General features: G+C 43.1%; 1 protein-coding gene across 1 annotated transcript in view; it reads right to left on the reverse strand.

The window, feature by feature from the left end:
• Positions 1–24,705, reverse strand: part of LOC311241979 (uncharacterized protein) — a gene marked incomplete at both ends in the record, with an annotated part of 105,032 nt that extends 80,327 nt beyond the window's left edge. The window contains 3 exons of the mRNA XM_084330934.1: positions 13,185–13,289; positions 23,043–23,245; positions 24,675–24,705. Coding sequence (XP_084187060.1) covers positions 13,185–13,289; positions 23,043–23,245; positions 24,675–24,705 — 339 coding nt within the window. The remainder of the gene's footprint in view (positions 1–13,184; positions 13,290–23,042; positions 23,246–24,674) is intronic.
• Positions 24,706–25,288: the final 583 nt, after the last annotated feature.

The following is a 25,288-nucleotide window of genomic DNA, read 5'->3' on the forward strand; positions in this document are numbered from 1 at the left end:
AATTCCCCTTCTTTGCAGGGCTATAACTTTTTAAATTCTATTGCTAAATTGCCATTATTAGGGCCCATTCAATGTCCTATATGTATTGTTCAGGGTGAAGCAATGTTAAACTTTTTTTTTTTTTTTTTTAAACTTAAATTTTTTATTAACAGTTTTTAGACAGACAGCACTTACAAAAAATAAATAATAAAAAATAAAGAAACTAGCATCACAATAAAAACAAAAAGAAAAAACAGTGCACATAAATATTTACATGGGTATCATGGTTAGTTGTCTGGTTCCCCTACTGTTGTTTTCTAGGTATTTGATACAAAGGCTGATTGTGTATCTCCCTTAAACAGGCATAAACAGGTAATTCCTACTCAAAGATGATAAATGCTGACTAAGGCTTGTATGTGTGATCTGGGTCCAGAGACCCTCCTTGAGCTTCTTTCTTCCCTTATCCTTCGTCCTTTCTTTTTTTTTCTCTTGTTTATTAACTTTCACTTTGCCTTTTGGTTCACCCATACACAAACCACATCATCCCTGAATATTTAATATCACACCATTAAACAGACATAAATAATAAGGTATAAAAGCATTCAGCAATTGTAATATCCCAAAAACAAAATAGAAAATACTAACTAAAGCACAGGTGTGTGACATGGGTTCATAGACCCTCCTTGAACATCTTTCCTCCTTTACCCTTCGCCCTCTTGTGTTGCATTTGGTTCTTCCTCTGTGATGTCGTTCTCGTTCCTTTTATAATCCTCCCACTTTCCCCATCTTTCCCCAAATTTCTCTTCCTGTAACCTCAGCATGTGTGTTATCCTTTCCATATCCTGTATTTCTTCCACTATTCCTACCCATTTTGCTATTGTCGGTGGGTCTTCCTTGTACCACAGTCTCGTTATTGCTTTTCTGGCCGCTATCAACATTATCTTTATTAAATATTTGTCCCCCCCTTGTATTCCCTCGTGTGTCAGGTAAAGCACCAGTCCTGTTTGTGGTAGCCCGTATCCTAATATTCTGATCATCGCTTCCCCTATCTCCTCCCAATACCCCTTCAGCTTCTGACATCCCCAGAATATGTGCGTGTGATTTGCCCCCTCCTTCCCACACATCCTCCAGCATGCTTTTTGTGTTGGTGCATATTTTCCCTTCAGCTCTGGGGTTATAAAGAATCTGATTATGTTTTTCCATCCAAATTCTTTCCATATTCTCGATCCTGTTGTTGAATGTTGTACCTCGCATATGTTCCCCCATTCCTTCCCTGTTATTCCTATCTCTAGTTCTCTCTCCCATTTCTCCCTTATATAATCGGTCGTGTGTCCCTTGCTGGTCATTATAGCCCGGTATATTGCAACGTTAAACTTTTTCATTCACATATTCATACTAAAATATGATCTAAAGTATAAGTATGTTTTCATCTCTTTCTGCAGATTTCTCCAGAACGTGATTTATAGCCCCAAATGCATTATATTGATGATCAAATACAGTTTGATAGCAATCGGCGCGATATAAAAAAATCCAACTGGACGGACTTCTGGAAGTTACTACACGTAATCTGATGTTTACCGGATGGCCGAGGGGGCGTTTATAATTCCGTGGGCAGCGTTATACCATTCATCTAATGTGGGTCAAATGTTCATCAGATCAGTTAGTATAGGAGACATTGAAAAATAACGCTGAATATTACCGTATCTTCCTCGCGCCGTTGGGCGATGAGCGTGGAACAGACATTTTCCTATTATGGGATATAGAAATATCCGGTCCATTTCCAGATTGTATAGTAATATATACGTCCAAATCATGTTGTTTTTTCGAGTTATTTGCAGCGATCGATGTTCACTGTGTGAAGACTGAGTCTCTCTAACACTAGCGAGTGCCCGGACCCCATATGGAGTGAGTCCTACCGGGTTAAAGGTAACATCCGTTTTTTCGATCTGCCGATCGGCCACCAGATGGCGGTCTTGAACCGCTAGAGGATTGAGAGGAGATCACACTTGTGTCTCAGGGCCCCCGGAAAGGAAATATTATTCCGATCACAGATTTTTGAAATATTGATATCAAAGACGAGTTACGGCGTCTTCGGCAACTTGAGCATGGCGGGGAAGGACGCCTAAAAGCGTCTTCCGGCAGTTAAAGTGTTAATGGGGAAGTGCCTCATTTGCATATATAAACATAAAATTCAGAAAACTTGCAATATATTTTTTCTTAGTTTATATGTACATAACAAACTGGTTAAGTTTCATAGTGATATCTATTCAAATATTTTTTGCCTATTAGGGGGTACTACACTGTGTGTAGTTCTGTTCAGTTCAATAACATCATTATTATTATTCAGTTATCAGGCATGTGTTTAGGTTGTCTATTACTAATGGTTTGATTAGGTATTGTGTTTGTAAATATCTGTTTAAAAAAAAAAGTATGGTATTTTACAATACAGAACTTTGAAGGCGTTTTCCCAAAAATGAGTTTTAAAGGCCAACTTGCAGGTTGTATTTTTGTTCAATAAACAATGTGACTAGGGCAACGGTGACTTTCATGAAGAGAGGGGAAAAAATTATCGAAATTGACCCAGTTTTAGCGTTTTTATCAAACATTTTGTTGACCAAACCACAACCTCCACGCACATGCATATTTTAATCCATGGTTTCATAGCGTGCGTGTGTCATCTTAATGATGACGTCACACTGAGTACAGGGCAGCAGGGGCTCTGAGACTCACAGGCAGACGGCAGGAAGCAGAGAGCCTTCTTGTTACTACTAGCCGAGGAGCTAGTCTCTGTTTCACCTAACACTATTGCTCCGTGATCATAGCCATTCATCTCTAAAGTGAACCACTATTTGTAATAATGTAAATCATTGTGTTACATATGTGTACATATTGTGTTAGTAGCTGGCTAGGTTGGCTGGCGTGGCTTGGTGGCCGGAGTTCTCGAGGCTCATAGCAATGCCCGATTTGAGGTGGTTCTCTCCTCCTTGTATACGTTGGTTAGCTCATAGCTATCGTGACTGATGCACCGAGTGGGGCTAAAATCATTTTGAATCGGGCCATGCAGAGGAGTTTGGGGAACGAGTGGGGTGTGCGGGTCCTCTTCTCTGACCTGTGGGGCGCACGTCGTGCCGGCTGGCAAGCTACACATCCTGGCATGTTGATACGATTTTAGCCCCACTCGGTGCGTCAATCACGATAGCTATGAGCTAACTAACGTTACAATCTCAAACACCTTATAACTACTACTATTGTCGTGTCCATAAGTTCCCTGGCAGAATACGTGTGAGGACAAAGGTATACAAAGAGGAGATAACCATTTTGGATCGGGCATTGTTGTGAGTTTCGAGAGTTCTGGCTGCCGGGCTGAGCTGGGCTACGTTGGCTAACTTAGCTAGCTACTAATCGTATCAACATGCCGGGATGTGTGGCTTGCTGGCCGGTGTGGTGTGTGCCCCGCGGGTCTGAGAGGAGGACCTGCACGTTTTGCTCGTTCCCCAAACTCTTTTGCATGGCCCGATTTAAAATGATTCACGACAGTAGACATAATGCTAACGTTAGCAGGAGCCATATAGCCAGCCCAGTAGTACTATGACCCGGAGGGGCATAAGGCATATGTTGCACCGAGTGACGTCACGGCCGTGCTAGCATCCGATAAGCTTTTTTTATTCGCGCGTGCATGTTATTCGTGCGTGGACCTTTTTAACCCTTTCTGAGTGGCATTTCCGGCGTCAAATGAGAGTTTTTCCTCATACTCTGAGCCAGAAATCTCCACTTCAGTAGCACTCACATACACCAAACCTTCCAGTTCTATTCATATCTATGTTCTGAAGGTATTTACAGAAGGGTTTGTTGATATCGCATTCATACCCTGATTTATATCACATTTTATTCCTAAAAACATGGCGAAATATGGAATTTTACCATAAAGATTTACTGAATGGAGTATTTTCTGATTTATAGAGTGATAAAAAGAGATATCCAAAATCCCCTCTGTAATAACCTTTGGCTCTAATATGTCAACAAAATTAAACTATAATTTTGAAAATGGCTTTATCCAATGTTCAGATTTCTGTCCTGGAATTATATGCAAATTAGTGCATATTTAAGTAGATCATGCCTCATTTGCATATTTAAACATACAATTTCAGAAAACTTGTAATACAAAAAAGTCTTGTCTTAATATAAGTAATCAACTGGGGAAGTTTCATTGTGATATCTAATAGTTAAATTTGTTACCCTATTCACCTGTAGTGTCTCGCCTTAATAGATCACCTTCTTGTTTTATATTCATGTTCAGAGAGGAGTAATAGTTAGATCTTTGTATGTGATTTATATGGCAATTAAATCAATGGTGTGCTTGTTTGTTTGGGGAGTTTGACCTACAGTTAATGTGCCTACCATGTGAAGGTGCATGCCAAATGGACAGTACAAAAACAATTTGTGTAGGTGGAGACAGATAGTAATAAGTTATAAGAGTAAGTAATCCATACCACATATATATCCTAATAGTTACCTTATTACCATACTTGGCTGAAAATAAACTTTGCTGCCTGTTGTGAATGTGTTTTTCTCTGTAGGATAATACATAAGTAGGCATACATTTTTGCAGTTGAGCAAAAATTTGCAGTTGAGTAGGCTATATGTGCTGTGTTTTTATGTCTTCCATCGAGGACCACCTTGGAAATAAGTGTTTTAATGAATGCTTTTAGGTGATATCCTCAGGAAGATAATTCGTTTTTATTAGGGATGCTCGATATTGGCTTTTTTACCTATACGATATACCGATATTGTCCAACTCTTAATTTCCGATACCGATATCAACCGATAGATATATGCAGGGTTTCCCCCCCCCCCCAATTTTTTTTATTATTTCAGGTAATTAACATTACATATCTCTTGTTGTGGAATTAACACAACATTATGCATACTTTTGACAATAAATAAAATCAGAATTTGTTCTTACTTGCTTGCCTGGGTAAATAAAGTTTTTTTTTAAAACAGATACCGATATTTTCCGATATCACATTTTAATGCCGATATCGGTCGATAATATTGGTAGGCCGATAATATCGGACATCCCTAGTTTTTATGATGAGTTTTTAATTTCCAAATACAAATCTAATCAAATCAAAAAAGCAGTTTTTGCAGTTGAGGTACAGGTGTTGTATATTATACAGCCTTTTCATGCATCTTTATCAAGGGAACCCTTATCCTAATGATTTTTTAAATAATATTATGATGATACGATATGGACCTGTGGCACTTCGTTTCTCAATGGATTTGTCATCTAGGAGGGTTAATAAACAAATTTAGCCGGGGTGTATTTTTTTTAAAAGGCGGGGGAAATTTGTGAGAGACCAAAATCCAAAATGGCTGCTGTGGAAATTAACTTTTTAATGGTTTGACCTACAATGATGCACAAATACATGGACCAGCCCCCTCTCAGTCATGTACTAGCTGGGCCCCCTCACAGTCATGTACCAGCCAGCCCTCTCAGTCCTGTACCAGCCAGCCCCCTCTCAGTCATGTACCAGCCTCCTCTCAAGCCATGTATACCAACCCCCTCTCAGTCCTGTATACCAGTCCCCTCTCAGTCATGTACCAGCCCCCTCTCAGTCCTATATACCAGCCCCCTCTCAGTCATGTACCAGCCCCCTCTCAGTCCTGTATACCAGCCCCCTCTCAGTCCTGTACCAGCCTCCTCTCAGTCATGTACCACAGCCCCATCTCAGTCATGTACCACAGCCCCCTCTCAGTCATGTACCACAGCACCATCTCAGTCATGTACCAGCCCCCCTCTCAGTCATGTACCACACGACTGGCGGGGGGTTCTTAGTAAGATATGTGATTGGGCCAGCCCAGTGTTAGTCAGTACCAATACATGGTACCTACCAGCCCCCTCTCAATCATGTACCAGCCAGCCCCCTCTCAGTCATGTACCAGCCAGCCCCCTCTCAGTCATGTACCAGCCAGCCCCCTCTCAGTCATGTATACCAGCCCCCCTCTCAGTCCTGTATACCAGCCCCCTCTCAGTCATGTACCAGCCCCCTCTCAGTCATGTACCACAGCCCCCTCTGTCATGTACCACAGCCCCATCTCAGTCATGTACCACAGCCCCATCTCAGTCATGTACCAGCCCCTCTCTCAGTCATGTACCTGCACGACTGGCGGGGGGGTGCTTAGTAAGATATGTGATTGGGCCAGCCCAGTGTCAGTCAGTACCAATGGGCCACTGTCCCAGCCTAGTAGTGGGCCAGTCGTTGAACACATTTTTTTTTTTTTTTATTTAAAAAAAGGTTAAAAAAAAAATATATATATATTATCAAATCATAACGGCCCAAAAATGCCCGGTATGCCAGATGGCCAGTCCAGGGCCCTCATTTATCAACGTTGCGTACGCACAGATATGTGCGTAACCCGTGCGTACGATCGTTTCTAGGCAAAGTGTGGGACTTATCAATTTGAACAGTTTTGCTTGTTTGTACAGTGTCCCCCCCCCCCCCAACCCGCTCCAATGTACAGTAAATTACCTAGTATGGTTGTCAATATTCCAATGTACAGTCTTGCTTGTACAGTTGTACAGTGTTTTCCCCCCCCAACCCCACCCCACCCAACCTCCTCCAATGTACAGTTTTTACGTCAAATGTATATACTCCCTTTTCTGGACTCTTTTTGTATTACAAACAGTACTGTATTTGCAAATCTGGTATGTCATAAATGTATAGATGTAGCAGTACTGTCTATCTGTATGTCATGTATGTCATATATGTCCTGATGAATTGAAAATGGGGGACCCTGATGTAAACAAGACTAAAGTCTTTCTCTGGTCTGCATCCCCTTAACAATTGTGTGTATTGAGCTGTACTGTATTGTACCCATTCTGCAATCTGTTAATAAAGTTTTCAATCAATCAATCAATCAACGTGTGCTTGACTTTGTGCGTATATTTACGCACAGCTCCGGCCGTGCGTACCTGGCGCCCGGTGGTAGAATATGAAGACTGCAGTCTACAACGCGGAAATAAGCTTCCGTGCATTAGTTTCAACACTGCCGTGTTCAACTTCTGTATGACCCGTAATTCATTATAGTTCATTGTAAAATAGTGACAGTAGTGTAATTATAACGTGCTCACGCGCGAACAAGAGGTTGGCCTGCTTGTTTGGCATGGGGGGGCAGACGCAGAACACCCACCTCCAAACGCGATTAAATATTGTTTCAAATAAAAAGCGAAATACTATTATTTTGTGTCATGTTTCCAAATAAGATTGGTCACAACGAAATGCTTTCTACTTCAATTTGTTGGTTAGAATAGATTACCTCTGTTGAAACTTCACTGAGACTAAAAGACAGTTTTTTTTGTGAGCTCCCGCACAGACGTGATAATAATAATAATAACAATAATAATAATAGCTTCATTTTATATAGCGCCTTTCAAGAGACCCAAGGTCGCTTTACATAGATAGGGGTGAGAAATAACAAAGTAACAAACATAGTGGACAGACACAACATATAAATATGATGATGGAATTCATTCAAGTCCTCTCCACCCTCGGGTCTTTGCCACCGGCACGGTCCATCGTGATATTGGAGATGGATCGAGCAATAGACTGTTACTGTAGCTGTCAAAGCTCCATCAGAAATGCAGTTATGTGAATATTGATGCGCATAGTGATGCGCATTTGCCTGATACATGTCGTTGCTGCATGCCGGGAGGAAGGCAATGCTGCATGTTTTCAATTCATTAAATAAAACTGATACTTTTTGCAAGGGTTTACCGACTGTCATACAAATAATCAACCAACTACATACTGTAACTTTTCAGTGCACGTTCTTATTTACATTGTGACAACAGCCTTGTGAGCTCCCGCAGACCCGCACACAGACATGATGGAATTCAAGTTCAAGTTTGTATTGATCACATATAGGCAGGCTACACATGGCGTATAGGCTACATCAGGGGTCGGCAATTAGATCTGGCCACGGGCCAGATTTTCCCCAAGCCATTGCTTGGCGGGCCAGGATCAAAAACAATGGCTAATTTAATATAGTGAAAAAAGACAAACGTTTTTCTCTGGTCTGCATCCCCTTAACAATTGTGTGTATTGCGCCGTACTGTATTGTACCCATTCTGCAATCTGTTAAATAACGTTTTCATTCATTCATTCATTCATGAACAGCAGATCAGCTGTTGCAGATCACCGCGGCGAGTGATGAACAGATCAGAATGCATGAAAACACGACTCACCATACCTTGTTTGTTGTTAAGTCCTCCAAAATCCCTGCTAATGTTTGAAACATGTCACATATCCACTCGCCGCCCTCCAATTCCAGATTGGCGTTGAATGCAGCTACTTTATCTGCCAACTTGAACACAGTTGTCATCATTTCCTCGTTGTTGTTGTTGTCGCCACATATTATGCAGAGGACGTCGGCTCGGCACGCAAGAATCACCGACCTGTTGCGATAAACTCGTATTTTAAGTATGGCTCCCGTTTATTAAAAGAAGCGTTATATTTCCCCGTTGCAAAGAAGCTATCCAAAGATGTTTGTTTTGTTTTTTTTAACACATTTTGTTACTCGCTCCATCTCGAACGCGGAAGTGAAAGTGCGTTAGGGAAATATACACGCGGTTCTCCCAGTCCATGTGACCATTTCTAGCATTTCAATTGGCTATAGTGACAGACATGCTTTTGATGACTACCGGTAGATAGATACAGCTTCACAATAAAAGACACCTTGGCGTCCCGAGTGAATATTTCCCACGCGTAAAATAAATATCATATTCTCAAAATAATCCGACGGGCCAGAAATGATTGCTGGCGGGCCAATGTCGGCCCGCGGGCCGCCTATTGCCGATCCCTGGGCTACATCATACATGGCAGTGAGATTCATTGTTCTTGTATATGCTCTCGTATTATTGTTTATATAGGCTACCCAATACCGACATCAAAATAGATTGTATGCCTTTACAAATCATATGCAGCAGGTAGAAAATTTACGGAAAATCCGTCGCAATTTGGAATAAAATTGAGGAGAGCTTTAATCCCTGGGTATTAATCGAACGAAACGGAAAAAGGCAGTCATATTCCAGCACAGTCTTTATTAGGGATGCACCGAATGGGAAATTCTTGGCCGAAACAGATACCGAAAATAGGAAACAGTTGGCCGAAAACCGAATGCCGAAAGGCAGAATATGATTAATATAAATATATATATATATATTTTTTTAGCTACCTGATTATGGCAAAAGACATGATTATGGCTAAACTTAACTTAAATAATATTAATAATCACTATTATGGGCCCATAAAACATTTATTCAGCACTTTTGAATGCATACATTAATTCCAGACTGTTAAGACTAAAAGACTACAACGATTGATGACGACTTCCTGTCCTCGCATTTCCATTTCCGGTTTAACGATAATACATTTTCAACAACAGATTGCTGCTAATTAAACACTTCATTTAAACGGAGTAACGTTAACGTTATGTCGAGTTCATACGTGTAGTGTAGTATGAACTCGTCATAACGTTAACATTACTCAGTGTCCACTGTTGCTGCCACCGTTGCGTCGCAGATGGATGGTACACTGTTAGCTCCGTAGCTAATCCGCTCCTAGACTACTGATAGCAGTACCGTTAACGTCGGAGCTGATCAATACTCTGGTTTTTTCTAATTTAGTTTAGAACCGGGTTTTCGGGGGGCATCCCTACTCCCAAGAGGAGTTAGTTATCACAGGCTGTAGAATGCAGGAAGAGCTGCCAAGCTGCTCACGTTACATGTTGTGCATGCTACCGGTATGTCTGTAGTCGCGTTTTAATGACGTCAAGTTTCAAGTTTCTTTAATAGTTGTCATACAGAAGTACAGAATACTTTTATACAAAATGCTTCTTACTGTTACGCTCCAGAGACTGTGCAAGACAAGATAAGATAAGTATGAAATAAAATAACATAGTATAGTATGTAAATTAGAAGTAAAAAAAATGAGGTCACAGTGTTCAGTATAGACATATGTACAATGTTCAATGCAGAATAGACGTAACTGAGTTACCATATAATATACAATACTATGCAGTGTACTAATATACAATACTATATAGTACTGAAAGATGCACGGTCAAATTTCTACTCCAACCTCATCAATAAAAACACTGGCAACTCTAAGCAGCTTTTTTCCACCATAAATCACCTACTGAAGCCACAACCATCCTCATCCACTGAAGCTACAGAAGAGCGATGCAATAACTTTATGGACTTTTTCAGATCTAAAGTAAACAACATCCGCTCTCTGATGCCCAGCTCTTCCTCTCTGTTTCCCCCTGCCTCTAACCCACCACCTGAGAGCTTGCCATCTCTCCCATGTTTCACTGAGGTTCAGCAGAGCCACATTGAAAAAACACTCAGAGGAATGAAACCATCCACCTGCACCCTGGATCCCATTCCAACTGCCCTGCTCAAATCAAACATCCCCAGCATCAGCCCAATCATCACCCAGGCTGTTAACCTCTCCCTTCAAACTGGCCATATCCCATCCACCCTCAAAGTTGCCATCATCAGCCCCCTCCTAAAGAAGCCCACCCTGGACCCGGAGGTTCTTGCCAACTACAGGCCTATTTCGAACCTTTCCTTTCTATCCAAGGTTTTGGTAAAGGTAGTTGCCTCCCAGCTCCAGGACCACCTTAAAAATAACACCCTGTTCGAGAAGTTCCAGTCAGGCTTTCGCTCATCCCACAGCACGGAAACAGCTCTGCTCAGGGTGACGAATGACCTCCTAATGACCGCTGACGCAGGATCACCATCACTCCTCATCCTCCTCGATCTGACAGCGGCGTTTGACACTGTGGACCACACCATCCTCCTGGAGCGCCTCCACAACACTGTTGGACTGTCGAGCCATGCACTACAGTGGTTCCAGTCCTACCTCTTAGGCAGGACAGAATATGTCTCACTGGGAGGACACAAGTCCAGGCTGCTCGAGGTCACCTGTGGTGTTCCGCAGGGGTCGGTTCTTGGTCCCATTCTATTCATCACCTACATGCTCCCCCTCGGTCGTGTCATCGGCAGACATGGAATGTCTTTCCACTGTTATGCCGATGACACACAACTCTACATAAAAACGGCCCCAAACCCCTCTGCAGCTCTGTCATGCCTCACCACCTGTCTTGGGGAGATAAAGGCATGGATGAACAGCAACTTCCTCCAACTAAACAGCAAGAAAACCGAGGCACTCCTAATTGGCACCCCCCACCAGGTTCAGTCTTCATCCATATCCCATCTCACCTTTGACGGCCAGGTAATCCCCCTCTCCCCCTCAGTCACAAATCTGGGGGTTCGATTTGACCCCCACCTGACCTTCAACACCCACATAAAACACCTCTGCAAGACCTCATTCTATCACCTAAAAAACATATCAAAACTCCGTCCCATTCTAACCCTGTCAGATGCAGAGAAGCTTGTCCATGCCTTTATCTCCTCAAGACTGGACTACTGTAACGGACTCTTCATCGGGATTCCTGGCAAGAGCATCCAAAAGCTGCAATACATCCAGAACAGCGCTGCCAGGATCCTGATGAGAGTCCGTAAACACGATCACATAACCCCCATCCTTCACTCACTACACTGGCTCCCCGTCTCATCCCGGATCAACTACAAAATCCTTACAATCACCCATAACTGCATAAACGGACACGCACCCCTCTACCTTCAGGAACTCATCACTCCACAATCCTTCACCCGCACCCTCAGATCTGCAGGTAGCCTGCTCCTTCAGGTCCCCAATACCCGGCTCTGCACCATGGGTGACCGAGCCTTCTGCACGGCTGCACCACGCCTGTGGAACAGCCTCCCCATCCAGCTGAGGGCACCACAGAGCCTGGACTCTTTCAAAGCAGGCCTGAAAACCTATCTGTTCAAAAAGGCCTTTGACTGTTAGCTTTTTATTTAAATTTTATTGCGCTCTGTTTTTAAATTGTCTGTTTATACTATGTTTTTAATTAACTATGTTCTATTTTTATTCTGTATTTTATTTTATTTGTTTTACTAATAACTATTTTATTCTATTTTGTTTAACTGTTTTAACCATGTAGTGTAGCACTTTGGGATCCCAGCGAACAAAAAGTGCATTACAAATCCAATCTATTATTATTATTATTATAGTGCAAGGCAGAAATGGGATGAGGTGCAATTTAGGTACAATTTACAGTAGGTGTACCGTACGAGTTGTAGTGCAAATCCTTTATCAATAAATATAAAGTGTGTTTGTGTGATCTAAAGTGTGGAGAGTGGGTGCTGCAGTGTGTTGTTTGTTTAAGTGAGTGTGTGCGTGTGGGTGTGTGTGCTGTGTGCATTTGATGGTTGTTGCATAGTGTTTATTGTTCGTTTAGCAGCCTGATGGCCTGGGGATAGAAGCTTCTTCTGAGTCTTTCTGTGCTCGCCTTAAGACTCCGGTATCGCTTGCCTGACCGCAGCAGTTCAAAGAGGCAGTTGTTCGGGTGGCTCGAGTCCGTTACGTCCGAACACGTTATTTGACTTTCGGTCATATATTTTCGGTGCTAAAACCCTTTCGGCCGAAAGCCGAAAGAGCCTTTTTAACCATTTTCGGCCGATAATTTTCGGTAGCCGAATTTTCGGTGCATCCCTAGTCTTTATTAGTTAATATGGTCTTTAAGTTAATAGATATCAACTTATGGATAACACGCTTTGCTCGGCTTAGTCCATTTTCCCACATTTCATGGGGGTGTTCCATTACCGTATATGGTTCATTACGGGCGGTGCTATATGCAAATACTTAAAATCGTGCACGAGGACCTGTGTACGCACGTGTGATAAATCCCGATTTTTCTGTGCGTACACACATTCTAAATTCTGTGCTTAAGAACAAAAATAGAACACTTTCTAAGAATTGTTGATAAATGAGGGCCCAGGCCTGTATGCACATAGACACATAGACATTTGCACCTAGACATATGCACATGCACATATGCACAGACATTATGCACAGACATATGCACATACACATTATGCACACACATATGCACATAGACATATGCACATGTGCACATAGACATATGCACATAGACATATGCACATGTGCACATAGACATATGCACATAGACACATGCACATAGACATGCACATAGACACATGGGCATGCGTAACATGTGTTTATTTCCCTCTTCCTGGTGACCAGTAGAACACTCACGTGGTGGTCCTTGGCGGTGCTGACGGGAGCTTTGATCCGGTCCAGGTGTGACTGGATGGTCTGCAGGGCAGCGGGGTGCTCGCCTCGACACAGCTCCAGGACCAGCTGTTTTGGGGCAAAAAAACAAACAATGTCACGTGAAACGATCGAACAGCAAAAGCCGTCCCATTCACAAATGTATTTCTGTCAAGCGTGTTCACATCGTGTTGAAGTAGATTTGGGCCGCCTTGTAGATAAAACATCCCAGATTGTTATGGCAACAGCATCTCAACTAGGCTAGCAGTCGTTTGGTAATCCAGAGGTTCCCGGTTCGATTCCCAAGTTCAAGTTTCTTTAATAGTTGTCATACAGAAGTACAGAATACTTTTATACAAAATGCTTCTTACTGTTTCGCTCCAGAGACTGTGCAAGACAAGATAAGTATGAAATAAAATAACATAGTAAAATTAGAAGTAAAAAAAATTAGGTCACAGTGTTCAGTTTAGACATATGTACAATGTTCGATGCAGAATAGACGTAACTGAGTTACCATACAATATACAATACTGTGCAGTGTACTAATATACAATACTATATAGTGCAAGGCAAAAATGGGACGAGGTGCAATTTAGGTACAATTCACAGTAGGTGTACGAGTTGTAGTGCAAATCCTTTATCAATAAATATAAAGTGTAAAGTGTGTTTGTGTGATCTAAAGTGTGGAGAGTGGGTGCTGCAGTGTGTTGTTTGTTTGAGTGAGTGTGTGCGTGTGGGTGTGTGTGCTGTGTGCATTTGATGGTTGTTGCATAGTGTTTATTGTTCGTTTAGCAGCCTGATGGCCTGGGGATAGAAGCTTCTTCTGAGTCTTTCTGTGCTCGCCTTAAGACTCCGGTATCGCTTGCCTGACCGCAGCAGTTCAAAGAGGCAGTTGTTCGGGTGGCTCGAGTCCTTAATAATTCTCTTAGCCTTCCCCTTGCACCGCTTGTTGTAAATGTTCTGGAGGGTGGGAAGCCCCCCTCCAATTGTGCGTTCGGCTGAACGTGTCACTCTTTGTAGTCTGCTACGGTCTTGTGCAGTGCTATTCCCAAACCAGGAGGTGATGTTGCCGGTCAGGATGCTCTCTATTGTACATGAGTAGAAGTTCCTAAGGATCTTCTGACTGACTTGGAACTTCCTTAGGCGCCTGAGGAAGTAGAGGCGTTGTCGTGCCTTCTTCACAACACTGTCGATGTGTGTGGTCCATGTCAAGTCCTCGGATATGTGGGCTCCGAGGTACTTGAAACTGTTCACTCTCTCAACCGGTGCCCCGTCGATGCTGAGGGGGCTGTAGTCCTTGACCCCCGACCTCCTGAAGTCCACAATCATCTCTTTTGTTTTGCTGACGTTCAGGGAGAGGCAGTTCTCCTGACACCACTGTGACAGGTTCTCTACCTCTTCCAGGTAGGCCCTTTCGTCGTTGGCAGAGATCAGGCCCACCACTACTGTGTCATCAGCAAATTTGATGATGGTGTTGTTGTTCCGCTGTGCTATGCAGTCATGTGTGTACAGGGAGTAGAGGAGGGGGCTCAGAACACAGCCCTGGGGGGCCCCTATGTTGAGCGTGATGGATGAGGAGGTGCAGTTGCCGGCTCTTACCACCTGGGGTCTGCCCGTCAGGAAGTCCAAGACCCACTGGCAGAGGTCATAGTTCAAGCCCAGGTCCCTGAGCTTGGCTATGAGTTTGGAGGGGACTATGGTATTGAATGCTGAGCTGTAGTCGATGAACAGCATTCTCACTCCTCCCGGGCAGCGCGTCGAAGTGTCCTTGAGCAAGACACTTAACCCCTAATTGCTCCCGATGTGCAGGTTGGCACCTTGCATGGTTGCCTCTGCCATCGGTGTGTGAATGTGAGTGAATGGGTAAAGTGTGAGGAACAAATTGTAAAGCGCTTTGGATAAAAGCGCTATATAAATGCAGCCATTTACACTCAGATTTTCCCGGTAGGCATCCTATGCTAGATGTGATGTCTGCGGTCATCACTTGCACTAGTTTGCTAGGTTTTTAGTGAGTTTTTCCTTACCTTACCTTCGTATGTCTGGGAGTGTTGCATTCATTTTTTTTTTTTTTTTTACTTTATTTTTTAGCGTTTATCGCTTTCCTGGTCAAGCATGACCGACAGTTGCAGGGTGAAACGGGAGAGAGAGCAGGGGGAGACATTCGGCAAATGACGGCGGGTCCGGGAATCGAACTCGGAGTCAACCAGATCCGTGACGCAGCACGGAGTCCCGCGCGAGCGCGGTAACATGGTGTGCTACTGGAGCACCCTGCATTCATTTATTAATTAATAAATCTTTTATTTTATTTTGGACTTCATGGTGTTTTTGTTTTGTACTTGATTTATTGTGATATTTCTTGACTTGTTTAAAGAAGACGTGTCTGGCCCATGGGGACATTAACGTGTGTTACAAATAAATGTGATTTGATTTGATTTAGTCTATTCTGGAGAGGAGTGAACAACACGTGCAGAGAAATTAAAACCAAAGGTCTCCGTCATAGAAGGCCTTAGCTCACTGATTCTTGAGAGTCGGGACAAAACATGTCCTACATAGAAAAGTCTAATTTATATCAAAAATAAATAAATTTATAATGATTGAAATGCTCACAAAGTTCAATCTAAAGGTATTGTGTATACTGATGTTATGTTTTAGCACATATATTTGTTTTTGGGGGGATATTTGTTTAAATGTATAATCTGTGGTTAGAAGCTCCCATGTTAATTTGCTTGTCCTCAGCAAGGGTCACATTATTGACCAGCCCAAAAAAGCTTGAAAAACCTCTCCACTTGTAAAAACATACATATCAAATCAAGGATAAGGGTTATAAATGTATAAAACAATGCATGCTCAAATAATATTAGACTTAATAGACTTTTTCATAAACCTAATTAAATCAGGCAATAGCATGGCCAGCTCTATCCCTGAGGACCCCTTTTCCTTTCCCTGCCGCCTATTGCTTAATAACAGCGGAGCAGTGCTGCCGTTGCTTCCGCGTTTTCCCTGATTGGCTGCGACACGCCCCGCGGCAGGCGCGGCAACCGCAGAGCGGAGCGGCAGAGCTTGCGGAATTATGTAACCGCCCTAATCCGCCATGATTTTCATTCGGCGCTACAGCTCACCTGGCAGCGCAGCGGTCCTGCGGTCCGTTGTTGACGAGTTCGAATCCCATGACATTTTTTTTTTAACGTGATTTTTTTTTTAACGTGTATTCTTTCGCCGGTTAAGGTTAGGCATGGTTAAGGTTAAGGTTAGGCATTGTTTCGGAGTTGGTTAAGGTTAGAACGGTTAAGTTTAGGCGCTGTTAAGGAGCTGGTTAAGGTTAGAGTTTGTCTTAGAGAATGGCAATATTCTTTCTATGGTTAAGGTTAAGGTTAGGCATGGTTAAGGTTAAGGTTAAGGTTAGGCATTGTTTTCGGAGTTGGTTAAGGTTAGAACGGTTAAGTTTAGGCGCTGTTAAGGAGCTGGTTAAGGTTAGAGTTTGTCTTAGAGACAGCCTATTTCCGCACTGCCGCTCTCCCGCGGTCACATTGTTACATTCTTGCACTGCTCCGCTGTTAAAAAGCAACACGCTTCCCTGCCTGTGGTGAATGCAACACTACCACACATGGTCTGGTCAATTTTACACTTTTTGATATTTTAGACAAACAATGTCAATATTCCTATGGTCACAGCTGGAACATGTCAACACCGTCTCTCCGTTATTATACTTTTAAAAAACAATAGTGGATTGAATTCAAGTGTTTCAGTGAGATTATTAAAACAGCTAGCAACTGCCAAAAAACTAGCTAGCTGCAGTACACAATACAGGCTTGGAGGGAAAATGTGTGCCCTTTTATCAACTCCGTCAGACATCAACTCCGTCAGATTTTGTGTCTGACGGAGTTGACGTGTAAGCTGACGGAGTTGACAAATCCATCAATAACCTCATAATATGCTATTATTATACTATTTTTGAACATGGTAAAGGATTTAAATGTTATTTCAGAGTTGTATCTGCACAGAAGTGTGCACATAATAGCATGCATTACAATACACTTCTGACTTTTAGAGCATGGGCAGGCTGTGGTCTGCTTATTGAATAATTGTCTTACTTTCCCAGCACATGTGTTAATACATAAATATAAATATATCACTTGTCTATGTGGTTGATTGATTGCTTGATTGATTGATTGATGTAAAATCATATTGGTGCAGTGTGTAGTTTTCACTACCAAACATCTACACTCTTGCCTCTTATAGAGCAGGGAAGGAGTTCCATGTTGCCCTTTCATATCCCAGTAGGGATACAAGACAGAAGAAAACAGTTATTCTTGTTCTTGTACTGTTTACTTAGATCATCAGAGCAAAGGTGCATGGTGGTAAACTGTGGATATTTCATCTTAATATCTTTATAATAATTCTTAATATAGGACTGGTCCATGTGCGTCTACTGTAGATTGCTGCATCATCCTTTATCTGACTCTTTCCATCCACAGTGTAATACATTATGGTATGGAGTGATCAACAGGATAATATTTTGCTAGTCAGTTGTCACAATCTTATCAGTTGTCACAAGTGTAGAGTTCAAGAAAAATAATCCTGGACATTTTGTAATATACCCCAGAAATATTGGAATGACTCTTCTTGAATTTGCTCCCACTGCTTCCACTGAACATGGATGTTGTCTGCACAAGCCAGTGTGAAGATGTTTGCAACATCTAGTTGTAGATGTCAATCAATCAATCAATCAATCAATCATGTTTAGTAAATAGACACCTGATTTTATAGTTTTATTCTAATACATTTTCATGACTTTTGTATTATAGGAAAGCATGGCTAGACAAAAATTGTCAGTTGAGGAGCGAAAGAGAAGAAATAGAGAGTATCAACAAAAGAGACAAATTATACAGTGACAAAGAGAGCAAACATGCCATGCAAGAGCAGGAAAGACAAAGGTGAAAGAAGAGGGTTCAAGTAAAAAAAAAGTTATAGAAATAGACAAGATGGGAGACAGTGCACAGAGGTATCGGAGAAAATATTGGAGAGAGGTCGAGAAAAGGTGCAGACAGAAAAGGTCCTGTGAAGGTGCGGTGCTGGAGGCAGACACCCCCCCAGATAGTCTGCAAGATCAGGATATTCTAGATAACAATGCCAGACAGCGCAGGGAGTCTCTCAGACAGGAAAAGCAGCGAAGTAAAACGTGAAAAAGGCATTCAAGAGAAATAAAAACTATGAAAGATAAGATTACAAATGTAACAAAGCAACGAAACAACCTGATAAAAACAATAATGCGCAGAAAAAAGGCTACAAATACATCACCACTGGACTCTCCAGGCACGGAAACAAAGAAGATGCTATCAGGAAGCAAAGTAAGGAATCTGAAAATCCAAAAGGCCCTTCTATTCCACAACATCCTCAGAAGAGAGCTGAAGACAAACAAACAAACTCCTGGCCCACGGCGCCAAAAACCAGCACTGAGTGTGTCATCAGGCACGATTCTTAAAAAGTATTGTCTTCTTCAACAAATGAAGCTTGGGTTAACCTACAAGTTAATGAGAGAAAAGGAGCAGCCTCAGAAAAATCCAACATTCATACAGGGTATAACACAGACTGTTCAGGATTTCTTCCTGAACTCTGCATGTGTGACGATGGATAAGACTGACACAATCACCAGGAACAAGATCAAGCAGCAGAGAATGATCCTGCCAGACTCCATGCTCAACCTCCACACTGAATTCCAGATTATGAACCCCACTGTAAAGCTGAGATATTCTTCATTCTGTGCTCTGAGGCCCTTCTATGTCACAGCACCAAAAGCATCTGATCGGAAGACATGTCTGTGTCAAATACATGAAAATGCATGCTTAATGCTCGAGGTCCTTAAAATGTCTGGTGTTGTGAAGTCAAACAAACTGGATGACAGTTTTCAATTAGTTTGTTGCTCTCCAGCAAGTGAGGCCTGCCTTCTTCGCGCCTGCTCACAATGTCTAAACAAAGGTACAGTTACAACCCAAGAGCAAGACAAAATCGATGTTCAATGGAGGCAGTGGGAGAGTTCAAGAAGACACACGCAATGGAATCCACATCAACACTAAGCTCGTTGAACACCGAGGCAGCCTTTCAGAGCTCATCAAACTCTATGAGCAAAAACTCAGAAAGGAAACCACAACACGTGTGTTCAGTGCGAAACCAGTCAAAAGAATACAACAACACAATTGAGTCCTGTGATGAAAGTACAGCAATTGTCCATGTTGACTTTTCAGAAACCTGGAAATTCAAATATAAAGCTGAAGTTCAGGCCTGCCATTTCGGACAAAATCTGCCACAGATAACACTCCATACCGGAATGTATTACACTAAGGGTGGAAAGGCAGGGTTTTGCACACAAATGGATCCAGTCCTAAAAGATATCAAGACAAAATATCCACAGGTTACCACCGTGCACTTTTGGTCTGATGGTCCAAGTAAACAAGAACAAATGAGAACAAGAAGAACTTTTTTCTTCCGTCTGGTATCTCACCTACACTGGGGTTTGAAAGGACAACTTGGAAATTCTTCCCCACATCCCATGGTAAGGGCGCACCAGACGGTATTGGCGGAACTGTAAAAAGAACAGCTGACAACCTGGTCCTGAGAGGAAATGATGTGACGGATGGACACATTCTTCAAAAAGGTCTCAAACAGTCTGAATGGTGTTCAGCTGTATCACATTGTGGAAGAAGACATGCAAAGATACAACACACTTCTCATGAATCCTCTCAAACCGGTTCCCTCAACAAGACAAATACACCAGATCATCGCACATAAGGACAGGATCCACCACAGACAACTATCCTGCTTTTGCTGCGAGATGTTGGATTCAGTCAGCTACCTCCTATTACCATGGCAACCGAGGAGAACAGCAGAGTGATACACAGAGGGCAAGGAAGAAGAGACCTTTGGCCATGTTGTGGGAGGAGATGGAAAATGAGATGGGAGGGAGATGGAAGATGTAATGGAGGAGTTGGACGAAGAACCTTTGAAAGGTCCTGAGGGTACAGTGACAGTAACGACTGTTAGCAGCCTTAGTAATGGAGACTGGTTAGCAGTAGTATATGATGACCACTGGTGGCTAGACAAGACCATTGATGTGGATAATGAGCAACAAGATGTGAAAGTGGAATTTCTGCATCCCCATGGTCCAACAGAAAAGGTTCAGCCCAAATGTGGCAAGAAGGATGTCTGTTTCTGCCCAGTTCAAGACATCATACTGAAACAAATCAGAAATTTTTATTATTCTTATTATTGTCACTTCCATCTGTTTAAAAGATGCATGTGTTCATTTATCAGAGATGCAAATCCAATTTAATCAACTCCGTCAGTTTCTCGTCAACACCGTCAGATCTTTGTCAACACCGTCAGATGTTTATTTTTGTTAATTTTGGGGAAAATACAAATTCCTTCTTCAGTTTATGTTGTTTAAGTAATAAAGGAGCATTAGATCTTCATCCTTGTGTCTTATTTACTTAATGATCTTTTTTGTATCATATCAAAATTAAAAACAAAGTTTGAAAATGCAAATATTTCTAAATCTGGGTTTTCAGAATAGTGTGAAATTACACCTGAGGTTTATATATTATATTTGATTGCATACCAGAGTAACTAAACACTATTACAACATACTTCAGAACTTTAGATTCTTGTTGGACTGGAATAATTAGAATTATATACTTTTTTGTGTGTTAACACAAGTCAAGTTTCAAAGGGAAACATGTGAATTTGTTGAAAATGTTTTTCTATGTAGAGACCGCACCTTTACACGGTTAAATAGCTCAGACCTTTCTCTACATGAATATATAACTCTAATCAATATAGTGTGCATTCTCAAAATATTATATTTAAAAAGTGTTTTGTCCCGACTCTCAAGAATCAGTGAGCTATGTTTCACCATTTTCAACAGAAACGGGCCCCACTCGCTGGCAGGGCCCCGGATTAATGAAGCAAACGCACCCTGGATTGATGAAGCAAATGCGCCACACTGTGCCAATGTGGATAACTGATGCGGTGGAAACGCTTGAAAAGGAACCATCACCAACACAGAAAGATGTTTACTGACAAAGTCTTTCAAACCTTGTAGAATAAACCTAGCTCCTGACATGAACCAAGTCATGTGAATCTCCAGGGTCTGGTTGAGCTGCGTCGTGGTGAGTTTGGCTCAGTGGCTGCAGTAGCTTCCTCTCCAGGGTCTAGTTGAGCTGCGTCGTGGTGAGTTTGGCTCAGTGGCTGCAGTAGCTTCCTCTCCAGGGTCTAGTTGAGCTGCGTCGTGGTGAGTTTGGCACAGTGGCTGCAGTAGCTTCCTCTCCAGGGTCTAGTTGAGCTGCGTCGTGGTGAGTTTGGCTCAGTGGCTGCAGTAGCTTCCTCTCCAGGGTCTAGTTGAGCTGCGTCGTGGTGAGTTTGGCTCAGTGGCTGCAGTAGCTTCCTCTCCAGGGTCTAGTTGAGCTGCGTCGTGGTGAGTTTGGCACAGTGGCTGCAGTAGCTTCCTCTCCAGGGTCTAGTTGAGCTGCGTCGTGGTGAGTTTGGCACAGTGGCTGCAGTAGCTTCCTCTCCAGGGTCTAGTTGAGCTGCGTCGTGGTGAGTTTGGCACAGTGGCTGCAGTAGCTTCCTCTCCAGGGTCTAGTTGAGCTGCGTCGTGGTGAGTTTGGCACAGTGGCTGCAGTAGCTTCCTCTCCAGGGTCTAGTTGAGCTGCGTCGTGGTGAGTTTGGCACAGTGGCTGCAGTAGCTTCCTCTCCAGGGTCTAGTTGAGCTGCGTCGTGGTGAGTTTGGCACAGTGGCTGCAGTAGCTTCCTCTCCAGGGTCTAGTTGAGCTGCGTCGTGGTGAGTTTGGCACAGTGGCTGCAGTAGCTTCCTCTCCAGGGTCTAGTTGAGCTGCGTCGTGGTGAGTTTGGCTCAGTGGCTGCAGTAGCTTCCTCTCCAGGGTCTAGTTGAGCTGCGTCGTGGTGAGTTTGGCACAGTGGCTGCAGTAGCTTCCTCTCCAGGGTCTAGTTGAGCTGCGTCGTGGTGAGTTTGGCACAGTGGCTGCAGTAGCTTCCTCTCCAGGGTCTAGTTGAGCTGCGTCGTGGTGAGTTTGGCTCAGTGGCTGCAGTAGCTTCCTCTCCAGGGTCTAGTTGAGCTGCGTCCGCGTCGTGGTGAGTTTGGCACAGTAGCTTCCCGCCTTATGCGCAAATTTGCCTAAAACATTCTATTTTCATTGGCTTCCTATTGTGACTCTGGGTCACTAGAATACAATGCTTCAGAAACCTCAGAATTTGCCGTTTCATTCGGTAAGAATTAATTTTAGGGTTGAAAAGTAAGCAGAAAATATCTTTCTCTGGTTTAGCTGGTATGTGTGTGTGTGTGTCTGTGTGTGTCTGTGTGTGTGTTTGAGAGATAGAGAATTTCCTGAGAGCAGTTACACATTTAAGTCAGAGAGTGAATTTGCGTGTCAGAGAGGCATGTTTCAGTTCACGTCCAAGGCCCGCGTTACATTCTCCTGTAAGTGTACATCGGGGTGATTCATATACGATATGGGCCCCATATTTGATCTCGAAACGGGCCTCCTGAACTTTAAGTGTGTCACTGTCCCATTCTGCCCTGTTTCCTCCTAGTTAGCTACACTGTGCAACGTCCAAAACAAACGAAAAGAAAGAAGCGCGGGGAGTGACCCGACGACCATCTCCCACACGGAAGGAGACCGCGGCTTAACCCTTTCACTACCACACTACAGGAAAGTTAACCCAGGGGTTAACCTTCTGTAGTGTCGCAGTGAAAGGGGTTATAACCCTTTGGTAGTGTGGTAAGTGAAAGGGTTAAACATGAAAAACAGAGCTGGTTCAGCCCCCACTAACCCTCGCTCTGAGTCCCATGACGAGCTGGGCCCTCTGTCTGTAGCTCATCAGTTCCGGAACCAGGTCGGTCACCGTGGTGACGAACTCCTCCAGCATCCCATAGTGATCCACGAGACGCTGCTGCACAACTTGCCACATTGCAGCCGAGAAGAGCTGCAAGGGTGGTGCCAAGAGGCGCAGATATGAAACCGGAAGATCATTACCTGTAATGAGAGAGAGAGAGAGAGAGAGAGAGAGAGAGAGAGAGAGAGAGAGAGAGACACAGTGGAATTAGTGACCAACACATGACCCTCAGCTCAGAACTAGGCAAAATCTGCATATGGCTCGCTGATAACAAACTATCATTACACATGGGCAAAACAGAGTCCATTCTCTTCGGTTCAAATAACAAACTCAGCAAGACCGACGGCTTCTCAGTTACAGTGGGTGACAATATTGTCACAAGGAAAGAAGATATTACTACCTGGGTTCCATCCTAGAGGCAAATCTTTCCTGTGACAAAATGGCATCCAATGTAATAAAAAAAGTCAACCAACGAACTCGATTCTTGTACCGGATCTCCTCACTGGTAAACAAGAATACCCTGAAGACTCTAGCAGGAGCACTCATTCAAGGGTACTACGACTATGCTTGCACCTCATGGTACCAAAGCACCTCAAAGGCGCTAAAAACAAAATTACAAACATCTCAAAACAAACTGGTCAGACTACTGCTTGACCTTACTCCTAGAACCCACCTCACCCCTGCCCACTTTGACAACCTAGGATGGCTTAGAGTAGACGACAGAGTACAGCAACTTGCAATGGGCCTGGTCTACAAGATACACTACACGACCAAGGTACCCATGTACATGACAAAATACTTCCCAAAGGTCAGTGAATACCACGATCACAACACCAGAGGGAGCTCCACAAATCATGTTAAACCCAGATTCGGCTCAAACAAGGGACTAAACACGTTTCGCAATTATGCCACATCAATGTGGAACGCCCTACCCAAAGCTGTAAAGGAATGTGAATCACTACCCACTTTCAAAAACACTCTAAAAAAACACCTAAGGGAGACTGCAACTCGAAACTGGCCCCTGTAAATGAACACAACCCCCTCCAATGTACAGTAAATTACCAAGTATGGTCTCGTCAATAATCCAATGTACAGTGTTGTTTGTACAGTTGTACAGTGTCCCCCACCCACTCCTCCTACCCAACCCCCCCCCCCCCACTCCTACCCAACCCCCCCCCCCCCCCCCCCACCCACCCAACCACCTCCAATGTACAGTCCCCCCCACCTACCCAATCCAATGTACAGTTTCTACGTCTAATGTATATACTCTTTTCTTTCTGGACTCTTTTTGTATCACAAACAGTACTGTAATTGCAAATCTGGTATGTCATAAATGTATAGATGTAGCAGTACGGTCTATCGGTATGTCATGTATGTCACATATGTTACGATGAATTGAAAATGGGGGACCCTGATGTAAACAAGACGAAAGTCTTTCTCTGGTCTGCATCCCCTTAACAATTGTATGTATTGAGCTGTACTGTACTGTACCCATTCTGCAATCTGTTAATAAAGTTTTCAATCAATCAATCAATGATAGACTGGCTGTAGCTGCAATGAATCCCACACTTGGGGGCTTCTTCTGTGTGTCCATAGACATGCTTCGTCCCAGTGTGCCTTGAGTAAGGTAGACGGCGCGGTTAGTTTCATTAATTCATTCAGTTAGTGGGATTGTGTGTGGAATATATTAAGATCAGGAAACACAACAGACCGTTGGTTGTTCCAACGGGGGTGAAGAATGGCAGTGCTGTAGTAGTACCCTATAGCAGTTTATTTGCCAATTGTAATCTTTATAGCCAATACATTCCTCGTAAGATGGTATAAAATTAAAGTTAATACGCCCAGGCCACTTAATAAGGATCGTCACCGTAGCCCGATATTAGCCGTGGTGTCGTTCCGACACAATGAAAAAAAAGAGTGACGCTCACTGGCGAGTTGCTTTAGTGAATTAATAATGACGTAACATCTGGTCAATTACCTGAATGAATGAATGAAAACTTTATTTAACAGATTGCAGGATGGGTACAATATACAGTACGGCTCAATACACACAATTGTTAAGGGTATGCAGACCAGAGAAAGACGTTTGTCTTGTTTACATCAGGCCCCCCCCCCATTTTCAATTCATAGTGATTTGACCTCGCCTCAACTACAGCGTGGTGGGGACGTAGTAATGCGTTAGT

The sequence above is a fragment of the Notolepis coatsorum genome (assembly GCF_963971535.1).
Source record: "Notolepis coatsorum genome assembly, chromosome: 15".
NCBI lineage: Eukaryota > Metazoa > Chordata > Actinopteri > Aulopiformes > Paralepididae > Notolepis > Notolepis coatsorum.